The 17,364-nt window shown below is 53.1% G+C and overlaps 3 protein-coding genes, 1 long non-coding RNA gene and 4 other non-coding genes across 19 annotated transcripts; 3 read left to right on the top strand and 5 right to left on the bottom strand.

Moving 5' to 3' along the window:
• Positions 1–1,924: 1,924 nt before the first annotated feature.
• Positions 1,925–6,477, top strand: ctps1a (CTP synthase 1a). 2 transcript variants are annotated; one of them, XM_057020390.1, is made up of 18 exons: positions 1,925–2,138; positions 3,030–3,211; positions 3,287–3,457; positions 3,541–3,641; positions 3,721–3,837; positions 4,187–4,270; positions 4,344–4,424; positions 4,490–4,641; positions 4,716–4,848; positions 4,928–5,016; positions 5,104–5,198; positions 5,262–5,324; positions 5,467–5,510; positions 5,580–5,676; positions 5,743–5,798; positions 5,874–5,970; positions 6,040–6,184; positions 6,250–6,477. In XM_057020390.1, the coding sequence occupies exons 2-18, from the start codon at positions 3,043–3,045 to the stop codon at positions 6,332–6,334; spliced, it is 1,779 nt and encodes a 592-aa protein (XP_056876370.1). In that variant the 5' UTR covers positions 1,925–2,138; positions 3,030–3,042; the 3' UTR covers positions 6,335–6,477. The 2 variants fall into 2 exon arrangements, with proteins under 2 accessions (XP_056876370.1, XP_056876371.1); XM_057020391.1 differs by lacking the exon at positions 1,925–2,138 and adding an exon at positions 2,470–2,760.
• A 39-nt stretch (positions 6,478–6,516) lies between these two features.
• Positions 6,517–8,231, bottom strand: LOC130518070 (uncharacterized). 7 transcript variants are annotated; one of them, XR_008947919.1, is made up of 6 exons: positions 8,079–8,231; positions 7,489–7,688; positions 7,215–7,259; positions 7,002–7,047; positions 6,769–6,874; positions 6,517–6,601 (listed from the first exon to the last, which is right to left on the bottom strand). It is a non-coding gene; the product is annotated as an uncharacterized LOC130518070 (long non-coding RNA). The 7 variants fall into 7 exon arrangements; XR_008947918.1 differs by having other exon boundaries at positions 6,517–6,596; XR_008947916.1 differs by having other exon boundaries at positions 6,769–6,807; positions 8,079–8,229.
• Positions 6,670–6,741, bottom strand: LOC130518839 (small nucleolar RNA SNORD99). Its single transcript, XR_008948152.1, has one exon. It is a non-coding gene; the product is annotated as a small nucleolar RNA SNORD99 (small nucleolar RNA).
• LOC130518836 (small nucleolar RNA SNORA44) lies at positions 6,851–6,978 on the bottom strand. The gene has a single exon (XR_008948149.1). It is a non-coding gene; the product is annotated as a small nucleolar RNA SNORA44 (small nucleolar RNA).
• On the bottom strand, positions 7,110–7,182 carry LOC130518840 (small nucleolar RNA SNORD103/SNORD85). The gene has a single exon (XR_008948153.1). It is a non-coding gene; the product is annotated as a small nucleolar RNA SNORD103/SNORD85 (small nucleolar RNA).
• LOC130518841 (small nucleolar RNA SNORA16B/SNORA16A family) lies at positions 7,324–7,459 on the bottom strand. The gene has a single exon (XR_008948154.1). It is a non-coding gene; the product is annotated as a small nucleolar RNA SNORA16B/SNORA16A family (small nucleolar RNA).
• Positions 8,232–8,447: 216 nt separating the features above from the next.
• On the top strand, positions 8,448–12,144 carry rab42a (RAB42, member RAS oncogene family a). Its single transcript, XM_057020404.1, has 2 exons — positions 8,448–8,953; positions 9,649–12,144. Exons 1-2 carry the CDS (start codon positions 8,739–8,741, stop codon positions 10,088–10,090), a joined length of 657 nt encoding a protein of 218 aa, XP_056876384.1. The 5' UTR covers positions 8,448–8,738; the 3' UTR covers positions 10,091–12,144.
• Positions 12,145–12,892: 748 nt separating this feature from the next.
• LOC130518065 (palmitoyltransferase ZDHHC18-B-like) lies at positions 12,893–16,680 on the top strand. Of its 5 annotated transcripts, XM_057020397.1 has the most exons (9): positions 12,894–13,526; positions 13,710–13,870; positions 13,947–14,096; positions 14,177–14,314; positions 14,413–14,464; positions 14,570–14,672; positions 14,746–14,855; positions 14,922–15,006; positions 15,395–16,680. In XM_057020397.1, the coding sequence occupies exons 1-9, from the start codon at positions 13,291–13,293 to the stop codon at positions 15,461–15,463; spliced, it is 1,104 nt and encodes a 367-aa protein (XP_056876377.1). In that variant the 5' UTR covers positions 12,894–13,290; the 3' UTR covers positions 15,464–16,680. The 5 variants fall into 5 exon arrangements, 4 of the variants coding, with proteins under 4 accessions (XP_056876378.1, XP_056876377.1, XP_056876379.1 ...); XR_008947912.1 differs by having other exon boundaries at positions 12,893–13,526; positions 14,177–14,318; positions 14,570–14,855; XM_057020399.1 differs by lacking the exon at positions 15,395–16,680 and having other exon boundaries at positions 14,177–14,318; positions 14,922–15,070.
• The last annotated feature ends 684 nt before the right edge of the window (positions 16,681–17,364 follow it).

The raw sequence follows: 17,364 nt of genomic DNA, 5'->3' as shown, positions 1-17,364 counted from the left end.
CGGTTTACGTTGGCGTCCTCGCTGGTGTTTTTTCCCTCTCGGCCTCTCCTGACCATGACCGTCCTACGCGTCAGGGTTGGTGGTCCTGTTGTGGTGCGGCTGCAGAGGGGAGGCTCCAAAAACACCCCCTCCCCCTCCCACACCACCGCCGCCGCTGCCCCCCCCCAGCCGCATAAATCCAAAACAACACACGATCTCTGCATTTCTGGAACGTCCATTCGTTTGTTTAACCGCTGACATAAATAAAGCTGGATCAACCACTTCCCCCCCGAAAATGAAACCATAATAAAAGGTGGACGTCTGGTGGGGGGGGGGGGGGGGGCAGCTGGGTTAGGCCTTGGAAAGGTGCCCCAGATGGTTCTTCCTCTAGACCAGTTCCTCTTGCTGGGATCCGTGTCTAAGTGGAGCGTTCCTCTGGTTTTAGCTACAAGGTGAAAGGTCACGATTGCCAGCTGAGCTCTGGTCCCGATGGGTGGACGAGCGTGTCCTGTCATGCTAAGCTAGGCTAACCGCTCAGTGTTGGCGGGACTCGCTTGGATGGAACAGCGTGAACATTTCCTGTAACAGTTGTAAACAGAATAGACATAAAAATGAACGCGGTGATTTTTAAACCCGCAGCCGGACCCGTCTGCTGCCTTCTGCCTCTAATAGGAGGAAATGGCCGGTGGTGAGCGGAGGATCCAGCCCTTCTGTGGGAGTTTAATTCAATCACAGCTCTGCTCAAAAATGAATTAAAACCCTCATTAACCCCCCCTCCAGATACTCTGGCAGAGATTTGGCTCCTGCAGAGAAGCGCCAGTCGACTCTGAAACATCGTTTGGGTGGTTTCGACGTTCAGCTCCCACCCCGGCAGAGGGCCCGGCGGACCCCTCGGTGCTTCAGCCCCACAGGACACAGTTGGACAAATTTGTGAGTGCCCCCCCCCCCCCCCCACCACCACCACCCTGGACTCCCCATCACACCCAACACAATGACAATAACGCGCTCCAGCCCACATCGCAGGACCGTTGACCTTTTCCACCGCACGCCGTCGCAGAGCGCCGCGGCCAATTACTGCACGCGGAGCCGCGCGGCCCAAAGTGCTGCTGCGCGTCTGGGAGAGAAAGAGGAAGCATTGTGTCGTAACCCCCACGGGGAAAACATGTCCGCTCTTCAGAGCGCCGAAGCGTTCCCGCTGCAGGATCGATCCCGGCTGAGCAGCAGATTACATCACAGCCACACTGACGCATTGTTGCATCTATCAGAGCAGAAGAGCGTCTGACAAAAGCTCGCCGGCCTCACTGGCGAGCGCTGCTGTACTGATGTCGTTCTTTGTGGGTTTAAGGAAGCACGAACATGAACTGTGCAGCGTTGGAGAGGTTTTTCTTATTCTCTGCCCCTTGGAAGCGAGATGTGATTAATTCAAAGAGGCTCGAAGCTGGGAAATGTGTTCTGATAAATACCTCTAACACGCTGTCAGGCTAAATCAAGCGTTTCTTTATCAGCCTGCTGGCAGCTTCTCCTCAGGAGAAAAGTACATTTATTTTATTTCCTGTTTTCTGTCGCCTGAGACGTCGACGTGAGGCGCGAGCGCCCCCTGGTGGTCTGCGCAAGCCGCGCGTGTTGCCTTGTTTTCTTCTGATTTCAAAAACCTCATTTATTTATTAATATTTTTGATATTTTGGGGATTGAGTTTTACTCCTTATTTCAGAAAAGAAATAAAGGCGTCGCATTCGTGGATTATCTTGCACTACACTACGTTAACTTTTTGTAGGTAACACGTCATTTATATATAAAATACAGCTTTATGTGAAGGTTAACCAGTTCATGGATTAAAATAATTGAATAATCATCCTCTGGAACGATGTGATGAATATTAATAACAGCAGGCGAGGATGGGACGTTAACATTGAAAACATTGTTTCTGTGTTCTCTTTTTCCCGAGGTGACGTGAAGGCAGCACGGGTCGATGCAGCGCGCGGCGATGAGTCGTGGTCCGCACGTGTCGACTCCAGCTGAGGACGGATGAGTCTGTAGGGGATCCGGAGACACAACGCGGCGCTGCTCGACATCATATTTCTCATTTCTGACCGCAGAAATCGCGGACGGTGGCCGCCTTCCATTGCTTGGACTGATAGTTCGGGCCCATCAATATTTTGGTGAGTTTAAATGTGACGCTGAAACCGTAGACGTTTGCTCGTTCGTAGTTTGGTTAGCCGCTGATGACCATGCGTCGTGCTAACTTCCGGTTGGAAGACAATAAAATGTTGGAAACCATTTTAATATAACTTTACAGTGTAAACCCGTGTCAAAGCTGTACAATTGCATTGTCAATCGAAAGTATTAACGGAATATTCTAAATTTAACATGCTTAGTTATGCATCTCTTGATATTTTTTTAAACTAGTAGATACATTTCGCTTTTATTGTGAAGGCAGCACCCGGAAACTCCTCGGCTCTTCGTTCGTTAGCTTCGAGCTCCAAAGCTAAACTTTGGTTAGCTTCTTGGGAGCATCTTTGCTGTGTTTTTCAAACAAGAGCTTGCTCACTGTTAACATTTACTGTGTGCAAACCGTGTATTCAAACGCGAACGGGATAACCCTTAGGCTCGTTGACTTTAATGTCGGTGTTAGCTACTACTCGTTTGTAGCATCCTAGCATTTAGCAACTAACGCCACACCGCCGCGGCTCGCTGGGTTGATCAGAAACGTTGTTTGTCTCTGTTTTAGAGATGCAACCACAAGAATCCTTCCTTTTACTAAAGCGTCGTGCTACTATTTTGGTTCGTGAACAGTGTTTAGTTTTTCCTTTTTAAAGTGAAATATATCAGTTAGCTTGTTAACGTCGTTGTGCCACGTTAAAGCGGTACCCAAAGATTTGGTCACTTTTCTGATGAGGACTTTAACATGAATGCTTCTAATTTGATCTGGAGCCTCTGCAAAAAGTTATTTTTTGTTCAAAAGCGGGGAAGTTGTCTAGCGTTTGCTTTCAGGCAAATAAAAAGACACATTCCATTTTTTCCTAGATTTGATTGAATGGTTTTTCTTTCAGAAACCAGAGCAAAATGATGAAGTACATCCTGGTAACCGGAGGGGTCATCTCTGGCATTGGCAAAGGCATCATAGCGAGCAGCGTGGGCACCATCTTGAAGTCGTGCGGCCTGCATGTCACCGCCATCAAAATCGACCCCTACATCAACATCGACGCCGGCACCTTTTCTCCTTATGAGCACGGTAGATCAGAGGACGTCTGGGTCGTTAACGAGCAGCATCGATGACTGTGTGTGATGATTCTGTACTGCCGTGCAGGGGAAGTGTTTGTGCTGGACGACGGCGGCGAGGTGGACTTGGATCTGGGGAACTACGAGCGTTTCCTGGACATCCGGCTGACCAGAGACAACAACCTGACCACCGGCAAGATTTACCAGTCTGTCATCAACAAGGAGAGGAGGGGAGATTACCTGGGCAAGACGGTGCAGGGTAAGACTGCCATCGGTCGCCGGGTCACGCCACGGTCGACGGGGGACGTTGACCCATAGATCTGCTTTGGTTCTCTTCTTCAGTGGTGCCGCACATCACGGACGCCATCCAGGAGTGGGTGGTGAAACAGGCCAAAGTGTCGGTAGATGACGACGACGTGGAGCCTCAAGTTTGTGTCATCGAGGTGAGCTGGTGTCTCACTGTAACGTGTGTGTTGTGCTTCATGTCACTGAGTGTGTGTGTGTGTGTGTGTGTGTGCGCAGTTAGGAGGGACGGTCGGAGATATCGAGAGCATGCCGTTCATCGAGGCCTTCAGGCAGTTCCAGTTTAAAGTGAAGAGGGAGAACTTCTGCAACATCCACGTCAGTCTGATCCCACAGGTACCAGAGCGCCCCCTTCAGGCGGTTCCATCTTAGCTGCACCAGCACCGACCCGAGACCTCTGAAAGGATCGTAAAGTTATTAGGGAAGGATCTTTTATCAAACAGGATCTGATTAAACCCCCAGCGGAGCCACAAGCTGGTCTTTTTGGGCCTGATAGGAACTCGTGCTGACTCAGGGCTGCTGACTGCTCGTTATTTGTGCCAATCTTGGAGTTTCGAGGTTGATCTGCAGTCCAACGGCTTGAGTTCACTTCTGGTTTCTTTGTTAGGGGGAGGGGGGGCAGTTCCTGTTTTAAAAACATCATTTTTGGTGTTTGAGCCGGTTAAACTCTTGTTTTTCTGTCCAGCCCGGCACCACCGGAGAGCAGAAGACCAAACCCACCCAGAACAGCGTCAGAGAGCTCAGAGGTCTGGGTCTGTCCCCCGATCTTGTGAGTCAGCTGATCGATGAGGATCCTGATCAATGGCTTTAATCATCCCCTGACCTCTGACCTCTGCTCACAGATCATGTGCCGCTGCACCACCGCTCTGGAGACCTCGGTCAAAGAAAAGATCTCCATGTTCTGCCACGTGGAACCCGAGCAGGTAAAGCCGCCCCCCCTCCCCGACCCAGGCCTCTGATCTGAACTGACCCGGCCGTCTCCTCGCAGGTCATCTGCGTGCACGACGTGTCGTCCATCTACAGGGTGCCGCTGCTGCTGGAGAGCCAGGGCGTGGTGAGCTACCTGAGCCGGAGGCTGAACATGCCCATCGAGACCAGGCCCAGGAAGATGCTGACCAAGTGGAAGGAGATGTCGGACAGGTGGGTCCCGGCCCCGCCCCCGAGGCCTTTGCCTCGTTTTGCTGCTGGTATCTAAAGTGTGGACGTGTCGGCAGGTCGGACAGGCTGCTGGAGCAGTGCTCCATAGCGCTGGTGGGAAAGTACACCAAGTTCTCCGACTCCTATGCCTCCGTCATCAAGGCCCTGGAGCACTCGGCTCTGGCCATCAGCCACAAACTGGAGGTCAAGGTATGAAGGCGCCTTCTTCATTCTTTAATCTTCCGGTCCTAAACACACAACACGCCGTAACCACGTCGCTCCTCCTCAGTACATCGACTCGGCGTGTCTGGAGCCGAGCACCCTGCAGGAGGAGCCGGTGAAGTACCACGAGGCGTGGCAGAAGCTCTGCAGCTCTGGGTGAGTGAGGAGCTCCGCCTCCGTGGTGTTGGCCACGCCGGCCGCTCGCTCGCTCACTCACTCTCCCTCTGTCCCGCCTCTCCTCAGCGGCGTCCTGGTTCCTGGAGGCTTCGGCGTCCGAGGAACTGAAGGGAAGATCCACGCCATCAGCTGGGCCAGGAAGCAGAAGAAACCTTTTCTAGGTGAGGACGTGCGTCCGGGCGCCGGCGCCAGAATCTCCGGCTGACGTTTGTTTGTCCCTGCAGGCGTTTGTCTCGGGATGCAGCTGGCTGTGTGCGAGTTCGCCAGGAACGAGCTGGGCTGGGAAGGTGAGCGCCACATTATCGTTTGGTTACCGTGGTGATCGATTGGCTCATGACTACCAAAATAATGAGAACTCGTGTTTTAAATGTCAGAAAAGCTTCAAGTTGTGAGGATATTTGACTTTCTCCTGTTTCCTGTTCTGCTCAGACGCCAACTCGACAGAGTTCGACCCAGAAACGAAGCACCCGGTGGTACGTTAGACCCGGACCGACCTTTGACCCGACCTCAGAGCTGTTCTTGAGGTCTGATTCTGTCCACAGGTGATCGACATGCCGGAGCACAACCCCGGGCAGATGGGCGGGACCATGAGGCTCGGGAAGAGGCGGACGCTCTTCAAGTCCCCCAGCAGCATCCTGCGTAAGGAACCGACTCAGAACGAGCTCGCCACGGCGCCGCCCGTCTCACCCACCCTCTGTTTTGCAGGCAGACTCTACGGAGACGCCGAGTACGTGGAGGAGCGGCACCGACATCGCTTTGAGGTGCGTATGATCCTGCCGCGCTTGCCCGCCCGCCGTTGTAGCGCGTGAATGTTGAGCTCGGCTCCCTCTGCTCAGGTGAACCCAGAACTCAAGAGTCACTTTGAAGACAAGGGCTTCCGCTTTGTGGGTCAGGACATCGAGGGCGAGAGGATGGAGGTCATCGAGCTTGATGGTAAGGATGCAGCTGGCAACACCTGCCCAGGTAACCCCGAGCCGTCGCTCACCTGTTGATCCTCCTCAGACCATCCGTACTTCGTGGGTGTCCAGTACCACCCCGAGTTCACCTCTCGGCCCATCAAGCCGTCGCCTCCTTACCTGGGTCTGCTGCTGGCCTCAGCTGGGAAGCTGCAGAGCTACCTGCAGAAGGGCTGCCGCCTGTCTCCACGGTAACGTCACCATGTCTGTGTTGGGCTTTGAGCTGACGCTTAAGCTTTATTTTATGCTGCTGCAGGGACACTTACAGTGACCAGAGTGGCAGCAGCACCCCAGACTCTGAGATATCAGAGCTGAAGCTACCGTCCATCTCCAGTGAGTGACGAGCCCCAGACCTGTGGGATTGGGGCCTGGTGGCACCAGTTTAGGGGCCAGTTCCCCAGCCTCTGTGGCCTTATATGTAAATACCCATTTTACTGTTTGCAGCATTTAAACTCATGTCAAGAAATAAAAACTCAACCAAGCAGCTGGTGTCATGTATGAAGTTATGAAGCAGAGACAAAAATGAGGTTGATTCTTTATTGGCTTAAGATGCATTTTCATTGATGTCCAGTGTAGCCACTTCTCTGGACAGGTGACGTTCCTCTACCCTGGAATGAGAGCAGGAAATAAAGACTTAGCATTTTTTTGGAGCGCTCCTCATGAAGGTCCTGCGTTGGGCTGATCTCAGTCCCATATCCGCAAGCTTCATCCAGCAGTCCTCATTGATTTGGTGTCATCACAGATCAGAACATCAAATGACCAAAAGTCACTGAACTTACCCAGCTGGGGGGGCCTCTTGGGGCTCAGCACAGGTCTGCAGAGAGATCACTGGTTACTGAAGGAGTCTCAACAGTTGCTACTGTCGGACAGCTGAGTGGCTGCTGATGACATGAGGCCACAGCAGTCAAAGACTGCCCTGTTTTCTTGCACGCACATGGAGAACCCAGAACTACAGACAAGCCTGGATCCTTAGGATAGCATGCGTTAGCATCCAACCACTGAAATTACCTCAGCAGGACTCCGGTGCCTGGTCCAGTCAGCCTTCAGGGGGCACCTGCAGGAAAACAGTCATTAAAGGCCAATTTCTGTGATTCCAACAACAGTTTAGGGGGGAAATGTGGCTCAGGAGAGTACGAGTGTCTCAGTCAAGCCTGATCTCAGTGAGGGCAAGTGTGTCATCATAGCCAGAACTGGTCTACTGGAGGATGGAGGCGGACTCACCTGGTAATAAACCCGCCATCACGGTCCCTCCAGGTCCGGCATCACCTGCAGAGACAGTAGGATTAGACGTCTGAATGTGCAGACATCAGACTTGAATGCTTCCAAGAGCAGGTGTCCTTCCCCTAAATGTTGCTGGAGCAGTTACTTTACAACTGAACAGCGACCGTCGGTGAAAGGTTTCATCTCGGCTTCCGTTTGACCGCCCGCTGCTACAGAGTGCACGGGCGGCTTCGATAGGAGCCATCAGGAGCAGGCTCCCAGGGGAGGAGCTCACCTCTGGAGTGGTGGATGGAGCTCCTGCTCGCCCCAGTCAGCCATGATTCTGTCAGCAGGCCTCAACCTTCTGGGCTCATGTGGTGATCAGCGACCCCCTGGGTCCGCTCCCTGGTGGAGGGCCACAGCCGCCCATGAGGAGGAGCCCAATACGGCTTTCAGGCGCGTGGGCGTCTCGTTGGACATTTCGGTGACTTCCATCTGCGGGGAAGGAGACCGTACCTTTAGAAATGTTCACCCCATTTCACTAATCTAGAAGAATCTGGATTTGATGTTAAACGCCAAAGAATCTAAAGGCGTCGTGGGCCAACCACGTGGTTCATGAAAGCATTGAAAGGTCAGGTTTAAAAAGAAAAGCTGAAGGAGGTAGGAAACCATGTGACCAGAACACGAAAGTAGCGTAAGTTGCGGGTTTTTAAAAGCAAGACGACATGATGAAGTAAGACTTTTGGCCTACGTTCGCTACATGTGCTAAAGCTAACTATACAAACGTTTGATGTATCCAGTTCAAATAACTGGAATATGTGCAAGCAAATATTCTTAACAGATACTAATGTGGAAAAACTAATAACAGTAACTTTAAAAACTCACCAAAGCACTAAGTTGCTCCTACATTTCACCCTCGTGGAGTTGTGGAAAAGAGAGCGGAAGAGCGTCGGTCTCGCGCTTTAATATGCGCTCTGCAGCGCCGCCCGCTGCTGATTGGTCTATCCGGCCCACGTGCCCCCCAGGTGCACGATGGGATATGAAGTTTCTAGCGTTTGAAACAAACGCTCCCACCGTTCGGTTTATTGTTACTTCAACTCACAAATACAAGCGCCAAAAGCCGTTTTAACGTTTATTCGGCCACACATTTGTTAAAAAAAAAGTAATATCGCTTAATCACTGACGTCATTGGATATCGTGGCGGGCTGACGGACTTCAGAACCACGGACAGCAGCCAGACCTCCCCCCGCGAGCCCGTCCGTCTTTTATGTAACGCGGACGATTTATTTTTTTGAGGGGGTTTGGCTTTAACAGGTTCCGATCAAAGGCAGCTGCCCCGTGACTTCAAAACACAACCGTGTCTTTGAGTGCGGAGCAGAGGTGAAGCCGTCACATGACTGCGGTCTCTTCCTGAGCAGGAGCACCAGGAGCACCAGGAGCACCGGGAGCACCGGGTGCACCGGGAGGCGGCGGGACCGTAAACACGCCGCGCTCACGGCTTTGTTTCCCCACATTCGCCCCGCTGCCCCCCCCGAGAGTCATGCCATGGATATTTTGTGGCAATACCAGTTCCGAATCATTCTGCTCGGGGATTCGACGGTGGGCAAGTCGTCGCTGTTGAAGCGCTTCACGGACGGGATCTACAGCGACGTGGCGGACCCGACGGTCGGGGTGGATTTCTACGCCCGCTCGCTGGACATCGAGCCCGGCGTGAAGATCAAGCTGCAGCTGTGGGACACTGCGGGACAGGAGCGGTTCAGGTAGGGGAGCAGGACTAAAGATGGCAGCGGGGCCCTCCCCGCTGTCTGGCCGGGCTTCACCCTTAAATCTCCAGGCCTCGGTTAGATGACGCGATTGGCTGCTATTATCGAATTAAACCCTTTAATTTCAATTAAAGGATTTTCCTCTTTGTTGCGACGTAATGAAGCGAGTGCGGACCGTCGCGGAGGGGGTCGGGGGAGGGTTCGAACCGTCCCCAGGAGGGTGCTGCCTTCACGGGTGATGGACAGCCTGCATATCCAGGCCTCTGCTCCGTCGCCTGGGCAACGGCCCGAACCCGGAGCCGCCTCCGCATCATCCTGTTGCGTGTTCTGCTGAGCCCGTTTGAAGCGTCTGTCAGCGGAGCAGCAGCTCTCACATCTGCTCGTTCTTTTGAAGCTCATCCTTCCGACGGAGGTTTCCTCCACGCGCCGCCACACCGGCCCTTTAAAGAGTTTGAAGCCCCCCCCCTCCTGAAATAACACGTTTACCTGTTGCAGTCTTGTTACCTGGTGGGGAACCTCGTGTTGCGTTCAGGAACCTCCGGAAGTATCTGCCTCTCTTCCTGTTACCCGCTAATAGAATTCCTGTTTTAGCTGAATATGTTCCGACTTTTAGACATGAAACACGCTACGAATCAAAGCAGATCAAAGTTTCGGGGGGTAAATCTGAACGCTCTCCCTCTTTCCACCTTTAGATCCATCACCACGTCGTACTACCGGAACTCTGTGGGCGGGCTTCTCGTCTTCGATCTGACCAACCGCAAGACCTTCGACCATGTGAGGGAGTGGCACAAGGAGGTGAGTGAGCACATCCTGCCTCACCACATGGTTTACATCCTCATCGGCCACAAGAGCGACCTCAACAAGGACCGCAAGGTGAGCAGGGACGAGGCGGAGCAGCTGGCGGCCGACCTGGGCGTCCGCTACGTGGAGACGTCGGCCAAGTGCAACAGCAACGTGGACCGGGCCTTCGAGCTGCTGACCAGAGACATCTACGAGCTGATGAAGATGGGGGAGATCGTGACGCGCGACGGCTGGGACGGGGTGAAGAGCGGCCTCACCGCCAAGGTCCTCTACCCGGCCGAGGACGAAGAGGAAGTCGCCATGGCGACGGCCGAGAAGGGCTGCCACTGCTGATCCCGGACCACGGTCCTGTCCCAGGATCCCACCTCCTCCCACACGTCCATCACTCAGGCTCACGCCATCCATCACTCCCTCACCTCGTGCTTCGTGGGGGGGGGGGGGGTCACCGCGTCTCCATGTGTACCCGGAGGGTCGTGTCTGTAAATGTCGTGTAGCATGACAGGAAGGCCGAAGGTGCCGACGAACCCGACGCCGGCGGTCCGACATCCGTCCTCCGTGTCTTCGCGTTTGCCCGCAGTCTCGTGTGAACTGTGATATTGTAAATATTAGCGAGATCTATAGGGACAAAAGCTAAAATGTCAATGGAAGCTGAATCAGATCGCTAGTATGACGTCATCGTGCTCTTCCTGCTGCTGTTAGCCGTGTGCACACTCACGCTAAAACTGATTTAAGTCTTTCCTGTGAATAGTTATGTTTTTATAAAGAATTATATGTAGAGAGGGACTAACGGGACGCTAACGATAGCAGTTTGGGCGGATTCTGCTCAAATCAAACTGGAGAGTGTGGAAACCTTCCTGCAGTGACGCTCGGCCCGTGTTAGCATTTAGGCTTCAGCTGGTAGGCCCTTACCGTGTAGCATGTTTCAGATTTAACCAATAGCTTCTTCCAACGAAGACCCGCAGAAGCTAAAATATCATGACGCTAAACTGCAAGTGTCGCCGGTGATGGTGAACCCACGTTAGCGTGGCAGCAGACACAACAAACACCAGAACGCAGCGTTCACGTTGGCTCGAGGTCTTTTGTCAGGCGACAGGTCAGCTGCTCCCTCAATTTTACTTCCCCTTTCTTTTTTCCAAAGAAAAAGGCTACAAAATTTGGGGAACTGAGCCTCGTGCGCGGCCTTTCTGACAGTTTTCCTTCAGTAAACAACAAACCTGTGAGGAGATGCTAGCTTAGCAGCAGGAGCCTGGTTCCTTGTATAGACCTCAGCCAGTTTTACACAACCTGCTGGTTCCAAGAGGCGACTCTAATCTTTAAGCTAAACTAGCCTAGCACGGTCCTCTAATGCGCCTGTTTCCGACTCTCCTCAGAGCTGCCGAAGGACTCATGAGTACCTGCGTGAAACATCTGCTTACAGACAGAACCACAGTTATATTTGTGTGGCTGGAGTTTGTACATAAAAGCATTTTTACATCTGCATCGCGTTGACGTGACGCTAACGTTAGCGAGATGTACCGGAGCCACGTGCGCCATCAACAGCTGCTCATCACCTTCAACGCGCCAGTGAGAAGCTTAATCAGGGAGCGTTTAAAGTCTCCAGAGAGGTTTTAGCTGCAGACGGTATCGATCTGCTGTCCACAAGTCTGGAGCAGACAATAAAACCCCTTAGTCGGTCCCTGAGTCCTCACTTCCTCTCCTCCATCACTCACCACCATCTCACCACAAAACCCCCTGATGTCTGTCTGTCTGTCTCTCTCTCTCACACACACACACACACACACACACACACACCAGTGTGTTCACATGACTCCACCAACAGCAGCAGGTTCTTCGATCAGGTGTTAGCATGTCGTGTTCTGAGGCAGACGAAGTCCCTCCTCGACCCCGTGGCCCGTCTGTGTCGCTGCCTTCCTCACAACCACAGTCTTCGCCCCTCTCTGAACGTTTAAATGTCCCCATAAAATCTATGCTAACAAACATTACATGTTAACAAATGGTGCTCCTAGCAGCGTGTTCTCGGGTCCTGATGGACACATGATGGATGTTTTGGATGAAATCTGCTTATTTCCATATTTGCAACACTTCCCTTGATCTGCTGGTGTAAAATAGTTTCAGATTGCAGTCTCAAGTCACTTTGATGACTATATGACAAGCTTTAGCGCAAACAAGGAGAAATGACATCTAGATTTGATAGTAAAGTCAAATGGGAGCAACACTGAAGACTCCTCACTAGTTCCAGACCTCATCAGCCTCTTCTACAGCACAGATCCACGTGATTTCACAGCTTCAGTCAATAAATGTCTATTATTTTGTAAATGCTGTATTTCTTTCGATGTGATTTTATTGATTGGATTAAGAATAAAAATAAATAGATGTTCAGTCAATAATATGGAGTCCATTTTTCAACGAGCAATTTGGCGACATCTGCTGGCTGACGGGGAGAACTCACGATGACCCACATTTCTTCCTCTATAACACACGACAATTTCCAGTTTGTGCTATTTTGTTTCATTTTATTTTTACTAGATTATATTTTATAGAGGTATCATATTACATTAGATGTTTATCAGCTCTATAGCACCTAACGTCGATAGTTTATCTATACGTATATATATGCTTATTTTGTTGATTTCGGTTGGCGCGCGTGCGTACAAGAGCGGAACTATGAAAGAAAATCATATTTAAATGCGTCTTTTTTTAATTTCTCTTTTTTAATCATCAAGAAAATATCATACCAGATTTTGGTTTTTTTGCGTGTTTTGGGGATTTTGACAACAACGCATTTAATTCAGCGCAATCTTGTGAATAACATGAAAAGTGAAAATGGATATTTCGTAATGAAATAGATAAGAAAACATAGTTAAACATACTACAACATGCGAAACACACTATTTATATCGCATTAACTGTTTAATGTAGCGTCATATTACCGACAAACCGGAAGTTGAATATCTTGTTATTTGTGGTCAATTTTATCCATAATATTTGAATTGAACGTCACAGGGATAACATTTTGAAGTAAATTTGGTTTGTTTTGCGTTATTAAGATTTAATAATCGGCAATAGTTCCACATATTTCTTTTTAAACGACACTAATTTTGGCGGGATGCCACCGGAAACGCCTGTTTCTGCTGCGTCAGCTTCACGTCAACCAGTTTAACCGGCGGTCTGTTTTTTCAGCCCAGTCACGAACTGGTGGGAGAAGAACAGATAGATGAAATTAAGAAGTTTCTCTTCTCACTCAATTAATGGGGGTTTCCGTAAAAACGTGCAGATGTTGCGCTAACAGGCTAGCAGCGGTGGTTTTTAGGCTCCCTGGACCGCTGGATGCTAACGGCTGCCGAGTCCTCACGGAACCAGGCGTGCGGAGGAACCGACAGATAGTCTAGTTTCTGGAAGGGTTTATTTACATGTGGCCCCCCTCTGTCAAAAGGTTCTTTCGCGGGATGGCGACGGCGGCGCTGTGACGCGGGGGTGTGGGATGCTGGGCAGATGCCCCGGAGGTCCGAACCGGGACAGAGCCGAACTCCAGCATGGACAGCTGCGAGTATGAGCAGATCGAACCGCGGGCGCGACCCACGCCGGCGCCGACCCCCCCGACCCGGGACGGCAGAGAGGAGCGGAGGAGGCCGAGGAGACGGTGGGAAGTTTTCCCGGGGAAGAACCGCTTCTGCTGCGGCGGCCGGGTCATCATGGCCCGGCAGAGCGGGGTCTTCCCCCTCACCCTGGGGCTCATCCTGCTCACCTGCGGCCTCTTCTTCATATTCGAGTGAGTTGATATCGAACAGGAAGTTTGGGTTCTCTGCATTAGATACGTCTCCCAGGGTCACCCGGATGGCCCCGACCGGCCACGTGACCTTTGCAGCCCCTCACCAGAACCTTATAATCTATCAATAACCTGCTTATTACTCTCTGCTCAGTCATAATGTTCCTGCTTGCGTCTGTGTCCCAGCTGTCCCTTCCTGGTCCAACACCTGACCAGCTGCATACCCGCCATCGGGGGGGTCCTCTTCCTGTTTGTGCTGCTCACCCTGCTCCGGACCAGCTTCAGCGACCCGGGGATCCTGCCCCGAGCCACGCCGGACGAGGCCGCCGAGGTGGAGAAGCAGATCGGTGAGGTCCAGTGTGACGACGGGGTCTTTCCGAAGCGGGAGCCTCTCCTGACACGGGGTGATCTCCTCCTCCACAGACGGCTCCGGGAACGCCAGCTACCGCCCGCCGCCACGGACCCTGGAGGTGGCCATCAACCAGCAGCCGGTGAAGCTCAAGTACTGCTTCACCTGCAGGATGTTCCGGCCCCCGCGGACCTCCCACTGCAGCCTGTGTGACAACTGCGTGGGTGAGCCGTGCACACACACACACACACACACACACACACGTGCGCGCCGAGGCTCAGGCGGTTCTGGTTCTCTCTTCCAGAGCGCTTCGATCACCACTGCCCCTGGGTGGGGAACTGCGTGGGGAAGCGCAACTACCGTTTCTTCTACGCCTTCATCGTGTCGCTGTCCTTCCTGACGGCGTTCATCTTCGGCTGCGTCGCCACGCATCTGGCGCTGAGTAGGTCCGAGCGGCGTTCCGCCGGGAAGCGGCTCCCTCTGCCGGAAGAGCCGGAACGTCCGGAGCCCCGTGTCACTCTCCTTCTTCTCCTCTTTCAGGGGCCCAGGGGGGCCGAGGCCTGGTGTTCGCCCTGCAGGAGAGCCCTGGCAGATATCCTTGAGATTAAAATGTCGGAACCAAAACGGTCCGGACAAACCGGATCAGCCCGGCTGGTGGCCGTAGCGTCTCCCGCTTATGTTCCTTGACGCCGCCCACTGCCGTCGAGCTGGCGATCTGTTTCTTCTCAGTCTGGTCCATTCTGGGCCTGTCGGGCTTCCATACGTACCTGGTGGCCTCCAACGTGACCACCAACGAAGACGTGAGGGAACTTTTTCTGCTTTGGGTGAAAGGCGCCCGGATAACGAGACGCTTCTCCGTCCCCCCTGTGACAGATCAAAGGCTCGTGGTCGGGGAAGAGCGGGGAGGGCGTCGCCAACCCGTACAGCCACCGCAGCGCCGTCCTCAACTGCTGCGCCACCCTCTGCGGACCCATGCCCCCCAGGTGCGTCCCCGGCTGGCTCATGTGGCTGACAGATGCAGAGTGATCAGCACTTTCTTCTCTGTCCAGTTTGATTGACAGACGAGGTTTCCTGCCCCAGGACGAGTCGGTCCAGGCCGGGGACGGGGACACGCAGCCGCCCGCCGCCGCCCCTGTAAGTCAGATAAATGTGGTGGGAGGAGCTTCTCGGCCGACTCTCGCGTTGCAGGAACCCCCGAACCCTTCGTCTGCTGACGCCTCCTGATGCCGTCGGCGCTACGTTGTTCAGACGACCCCCCCGGGGCTGTTAGCGGTCTGTCCCTGTAGCCATTAGCAGCAGTCAATTCGGGATCTTCTGATCTTTGAGAACCAAAGATCTCGTCTTTCCTTTGAAGGTTGGAGACGTCAGTTTCCGGCCTCTTGCAGTCTGGACTCTCACCACTGGATGGCGCCAGAGCCGTCACGCTGGATCGGGAGTCCCTGTCTTTCATCTCCTTTCACCTTTTGAAACAAAACAAAGCATCCTTTTGTCCCTAACGTCTCCCATCAGTCCTGTCTTCCAGCCGTGTCCTGTGTCCTGTTGCAGGAGGACACATGTCTGGACTTTGCTGCGTCCTGCACCGCCTGATTAAACACAGGTGGTCCTCTGTTTGCATGTCCTGCCGCGCGTCTTTAGCTCCTGCTGCCGCGGCGACGGTCACCTGTGCACGTGCACAGTTGATCAGTGCACGGGTCCTGAGTATAAACGACATGTTCACGTTCTTATGGGACCTGTTCGCGGCATAAATCAGCCCAGAAGATCAACCAGAACTGTCACAGCTCAAAACTCCAGTCTGAACAGGCTAACAGCTGTTAGCTGTTAGCTGCTGTTAGCAGCTGTTAGCTACCTGTTAGCAGCTGTTAGCAGGTCTCCAGACGTGATTGGAGGGCTTTGATCCTTTCCACCGCCTGCTACAACTCCCAGCTGCTGTCCATCATCTTGAGCGGGTGAAGTGATCTAATCCGCCCTTCAACCTCGCAGGCTGTTCTAATCAGTCCTTCTCATCTTCTCGTGGGGCCACGACGGACCCCGGGGGGACCCTCAGAACCCACCTGCCCCGGCAGGAGCAACACGGTGGCGCACAGTTCAGTGGAATGAAGCAACCTAAAGGTATCTCTTCACGTGACCCTCTTGACCCTCCCCACCCAGGAGCCCACGCGGTTGGAAGCGAGTCCCGGAGAGTGAGCTGACATCTGTCACACGGGGACCCTTAGCAGGTCAAAGGTCGACGCTCACTCATGATTCAACACAAACAAGCCCCACAGGGTGATGTCATCAGTGTTGGCTAGCATGACCTGGCATGTCTGAGGGACCTAGCCACAGGTTCCACCCTGCCACCTTCTGTCGCGGCGTCCGGCCCGACCCGCCACCGTCTGCCGGCGGATCCACTGACCACTTTCCCTAAATATTCCCCCTCTAACTCTGAATTAGCATCACATTTGTGCGGACGTCGCTGTAAACTAGCCGTAGCTGCCTAAACACCAGTGGCTGTGGTGCATGGGGGCGACGACAGACGCAGCTTATGATTCACTCTCCCCCCTCGCCCACCTTTACCGGTCCTGCCCCCCTTCCTGCCCCCCTTCCTGTGGCCAGCCCAGAAGGTGTCCGTTAACGGTGGTTGTGTGTTCTATTCTCAGGCACTAACCTGGTCAATATGCAACGTCTGTGATGTAACTGAAGGATTCTCCACCAGAACATGTAAATAGTTGCACCAAAACGCACTCCTGCACAGGCATGCACACGCTGCACGTGGCAAGCGATGTATATTGCGCAATATGGAGGAAATTAAAAGTGAAGCGAAACCAAAAAGGCTCCGTTGTCTTCAGTTCCGCGGGCGACCGCCAGGTGGCGGTACGAAGCCGCGGGGAAGTCTCTCTTCTCCAGTTTGGGAATAAAACTCGCATCAACTCTTTGCTAAACTTCCTGGCGCAGGTAAAAGGTGAGTTCAGAGCGCTGCTGGCTGCTTTAACTACCCAGAGATTCTTAAATCGCCTCTTTTCTGTAACAACTTCCATCTCATGACGCAGCTCAGAATTCCTGCTTGGCAACTTTGCTCCTGGGACTCGGAGTGACAGTGAACCCTGAGGAATGCAGCGTGTTTGTGTTTCTTCATTGTCATAAAGTTTAACGTGGGTGAGTCACGACCTTCCAGGTTCGTCTGTGCTGCAGGGCGACAGCAGCGGTTCCAGTCCCCCCCACCGCGAACCTGCCCCCCCGATCCATCCCGCGTAAATCGTCCCCGTCCTCCGAGGCTGCGTGTTTGCCTTCACGCCACACGTCTGCGGGGGGGCCGAGACACCTTAACGAGCTCTCGTTTGCCTGACATGTGTGCAGCTTACGAGGGAAGCGGGGTTCCCTCTCTCGCCATATGCTCCGAGGAATGCCGGGACAAATTAGGCTGCTGTGGGCCACAAAAAGGTTTAACGAGTCCCTCGGAAGGACAAATAAATGTTTACGGAGAGCAGACGCTGGACTGCTGCCCCCCCCCCTCTG

The sequence above is a fragment of the Takifugu flavidus genome, chromosome 21 (genome assembly GCF_003711565.1).
Source record: "Takifugu flavidus isolate HTHZ2018 chromosome 21, ASM371156v2, whole genome shotgun sequence".
NCBI classification, from domain to species: domain Eukaryota; kingdom Metazoa; phylum Chordata; class Actinopteri; order Tetraodontiformes; family Tetraodontidae; genus Takifugu; species Takifugu flavidus.
This window is presented reverse-complemented; position numbering and strand designations above follow the sequence as displayed.